This window comes from Magnolia sinica, chromosome 1, assembly GCF_029962835.1.
Source record: "Magnolia sinica isolate HGM2019 chromosome 1, MsV1, whole genome shotgun sequence".
NCBI lineage: Eukaryota > Viridiplantae > Streptophyta > Magnoliopsida > Magnoliales > Magnoliaceae > Magnolia > Magnolia sinica.
Window position 1 is genome coordinate 1,891,725 of NC_080573.1, and position 4,272 is coordinate 1,895,996.

The 4,272-nt window shown below is 44.1% G+C and overlaps 1 protein-coding gene across 1 annotated transcript; it reads left to right on the plus strand.

Moving 5' to 3' along the window:
- The first annotated feature begins 525 nt into the window (after positions 1-525).
- Positions 526-2,920, plus strand: LOC131235372 (uncharacterized). The gene is made up of 2 exons (XM_058232572.1): positions 526-1,293; positions 2,424-2,920. Exons 1-2 carry the CDS (start codon positions 651-653, stop codon positions 2,801-2,803), a joined length of 1,023 nt encoding a protein of 340 aa, XP_058088555.1. The 5' UTR covers positions 526-650; the 3' UTR covers positions 2,804-2,920.
- Positions 2,921-4,272: the final 1,352 nt, after the last annotated feature.

Sequence of the window (4,272 nt, forward strand, 5' to 3'; positions counted from 1 at the left end):
GCGTATCATCCATCACCCTCTGCCAGAGTATTTTACTCATCGAAATCGTCAACCAACAATCCTAATCAACAGCCGAGATTTTATCATCCAAAACCAGCCCAAAAATCATACAGTGATAGTTTACTGTCTTTTAAGTTGTGGTGTTTGTTTCATCCACCGTTAACTTAACCTACATCGTCTCAATCCAGACCGTCCAAATTATAGTACGGATGGAGTTTATTCTCAGGATGCACTGATAAAATAATCCAAACCATCCAATTGATGGATATCAAATGGACTGTTAAAAATAAACTGTCCAACTGTCCAGATTCAAACTAGTGAAATCAACAGCTGAAGATTGTTCAATCAGTTAGAATTTGAGGGATATGATCAATCCAGAATGTGACCCGAAATTTGGACGATTCAAATTAATGTGAGGTTATCCCACATGCACATCGGATAAGACATCACAGCTTAAAAGTGGTGGTGAACTAACACCATAGCATAACTCCTCTCTATATCTTCTTCACAGCTCCACCTCACCTTTATTTCAAAAAATCGCAACGATCTGAAAATTCCTTCCCGTTGTAGCCCTTCCATCTCCATTTTCACCCATTTCTTCCCATTCTACCCTCCTTACGGAGAAATCAAAGCTCCCTCGCCGGAAAAAAATGGCTATCTTCTCAAAGAGCTCAAATACCTGGATTTTCTCTATCAAAGCTCTCCTTCTCTCGACTTTAGTTCTCTCCGCAGCTCTTGTTTTAAACCTCTCCGTTCCCATGCTGCGGGAGTTCTTTATTTCGGTGGTCCCTCAGATCTGGCGCTGCATCCTTTCATGGTTGACGCCCCCGTACCTCTACTTCGTCATCAACGGCATCATCATCTCCATCGCCGCATCCTCGAAGTTCCACCACAAGTCCGATGACGTGGCGGAGCCAGTGGGGTCGAAGAATCCGGTGGAGATGCGGCCAGATCTCGTGGTTCCGTTGCAGTACGAGACCGCGGTGCTGAAGAGTCCGGCGGCGTTCCGGCCGGACTTTGATGCTCCAGTGCATTACGAGCCTATGGTGTTGCTGACTCCGGCGGGGATCCGGCCGGATTTTGAGGTTTCGGAGGCTGCAGCGACGGACAAAGAGACGGAGGGTAGTGCTTTGGATTCGACGGAAGGGGGAGAGGATGAGGACGAGTTCGTCTTATCGAAGTCGGAGTGGACGCGAAAACGGAGAAATGCGACGGAATATTCGCTTCTGAAGGAGAAACCTCTGGTTTCCGTTAGATTTGCACACAAGAAGAACGTGAAAGCGAGCCCCGATGGTAAGAACTGTTACTTTTGAAGTCGTTTGGCGTAGGATAGAATAGTGATAAGAGGGTTTTTGTCTAACTTGCGCAGTGGGAGCTGGGGCGAATGCCAGTACTTCATTTATTTATCTGTTAATTTCTTCTGGTTGGCGGAGGATAGAACTCTCCCTGCCAGTCAAAACGGGAAGAGTGGAAGCTAGAACGAATGTCTAGCATGCGCTGGAGTGCCCGTGCATGTTAGCAAAACGCCCTTTATTATGTTGTGGTTTAGATTTTTCTCCTATCGGCGCAGAATAGAAATCAGATATGGCCGCTCTCTTGAGTCGCGAGGTCGTAGCGGCCCGTCTGTGTAGCTTCCAGATCATCTTCGGGCTGGGAAGGCTAACTTGCGCTTTTCGTTTTTTTTTTTTTTTTTTTAAATTGTTGAAACTGGACCGAAGATCTTCATGATGTTACTGTTCATCGAGATGAATGCGTGCTTGGTCCAGCGCAGCTTTTCTTGACGAAGTATGGTCGGTGAATCTGATTGTAATATTCGGTGGGCCATACCACGGATGGGCGAGGATTGCCAGTTCGGTGTGTTTTTCAATGCAAAAGGGCCATCCATGGTGGGTTCCACGAGATGGAGGTGGGGGCGTGGATGATGCCCCTGACAGTGGGGCCCACGTTGATTTATGTGTTGTATATCCACGCCGTCCATTATCCCCCAACACACACGAAATGAAGCAGATCCAAAAATCAGGTGGACCACACCACAGGCGACAGTGGTGATTGACTATTAAAATCAGGTGGACCACACCGTTAAAACTTTTGCGGCCCATAAAAGGTTTTTAATGGTGGGCGTTCAATCACCACTGTTTCCCGTGGTGTGGTCCACCTAATATTTGGATCTGCTTCATTTTTGGGCATTGCCCTGAAATGAGATGGAATAACGGATGGACGGCATTGATATACAACACATACATCGAAGTGGGCCCCACTGTCAGGGGCCTCACCTAATCTGTGCCATGGAGGCGGGGAGGCACCGGCGGCTAACGTGCGCCGCTGGTGTTTGGCGCACTCGTGCCGATAAAATTTCGAATTTTATTTACAGTTTTCAAGGGCAAAACAGTCATTTCACATGTTAATCGCTCGTATTCCTGCAGGCAGCAGGGCCTTGGGCGTGGCGAAGCCGAAACGGGGCGAGACGCTCGAGAGCACGTGGAAGACGATCACGGATGGCCGTCCGATGCCGCTGACCCGCCACCTCAAGAAATCTGACACGTGGGAGACGCACGTCCGAGCACGTACCGAGGACGCGTGCTCCCCTGCGATGAAGAAATCGGATACGATGAGGGAGAAGAGATCGTCACCATCGCCCTCTCCCGGGTCGGGAAAGCTCCTCAGGAAGGAATCGTCGCTGGGTCAGGACGACTTGAATCGGCGAGTCGAAGCGTTCATAAAGAGATTCAACGAGGAAATGAGGCTGCAAAGGCAAGAATCCTTAAAGCATTACACGGAGATGATCAACCGTGGAAGTCATTAAGAAAATCGGTCCTTTTTATTTTTATTTCACTCTTTTATCCTTTTATGTGAAGTAAAAATGGCTTTTGTTTTTTTATTTTTTCTTCAGATTTTAGAAGGATAACGCTTGAATTTCTGATTTGGGCCTTTTTTTTATTTTGTTTAATATAAATCGAATTTAAAGGTATGGGAAATTTGGGTGGGAATTAATGAATGGGGTTTAATTCTTTTATTAGAGATCGGAATTTGAATTAAAGAGGTTATTATTATTATTATTATTTTTTAATTTTTAGTTAATCGTTTTTGTTAATTATCCGGTACTCCTGCTGTATATGACGCTTGATACACAGGTTCTCAGAAACCGTAAAGTGGCACACAGGCACTTAAGATGTTGTACACGTGGCATGTGAGAAATACTTCGATACTCGGGTATAACAGCAATTCAAATGTCATGAGATAGAACGGAAGGGATTGCCTGCTATCCCCGACGGCAGGACCGTGTCAGTTTTTGCAGATCATGTGAGGGCGGATGCGGTTTGGCTAGTAACCCAAATACTAGCCAGCTAGCTGGTGTGTGGCTGGTGACCCGTCCTTCCATTTTGCCATCTTATTTTTTTAAGATCACGGTCCAAAAAATGAGGCTAATCTTAAATCCCAGGTGGACTAGACTACACAGTGTTGATTGAACGTCCATCATTAAAAACATTTTAGGGCCCATTGTTAGACGCTTATTTGTCATCCAAGGACTTGGTTGAAGGGAAAATCCAAAACTTGTATCACTCCGAGGTGTTTCCGATAAACAGTCGATCACTACTTTTTTCTGTGGCGTGGTCTACTTGAGATTAGGATCTGCTTCGTTTTTGGGATCATGCGATTCAATCCCTATTTTATTATTATTATTATTATTATTTCTTTGTGGTTCACTTGAGATTTGGATCTATTTTGTTTTTGTGATCATAGTGTAAAATGAGCTTGTAAAATGGATGGATAAAATGAGTGCTTCCTTTGAATATTTAAATATATGGTTAAATCCGCCGGACTTGCCTCAAGAGATATCATATTCTTTCTAAGGTCAGTATACGTTCCATCCTATCAAACATCTTGATATGTACCAAATTGATTCCAATCACCTTACAGTCAATATCATTGCCGATAAAAACTTGTCCACCATCAAATATCTTAATATGTACCAAATTGATTCCAATCACTTTACAATCAATGTCATTGCCGATAAACACTTGTCCACCATCATATTCGTTGTAACTACTGAATCAATTTTAGTGAGAAGTCAAGTGGTATAAGAATCTCGAATCCAAAATTCAGTCGTTACTAATGTAATTAGATTTGGATGCAGTGAGAACATCACCACCATTCACCTCCTCGACAGACTCTGCTATGTTGGCCTCCTTCGGCGTATATTAGATTTCTATCTCTTTTAAGTTTTCTGATTTTGACGATCATTCTTCATGTGTTCAGTTATATCACAATTTT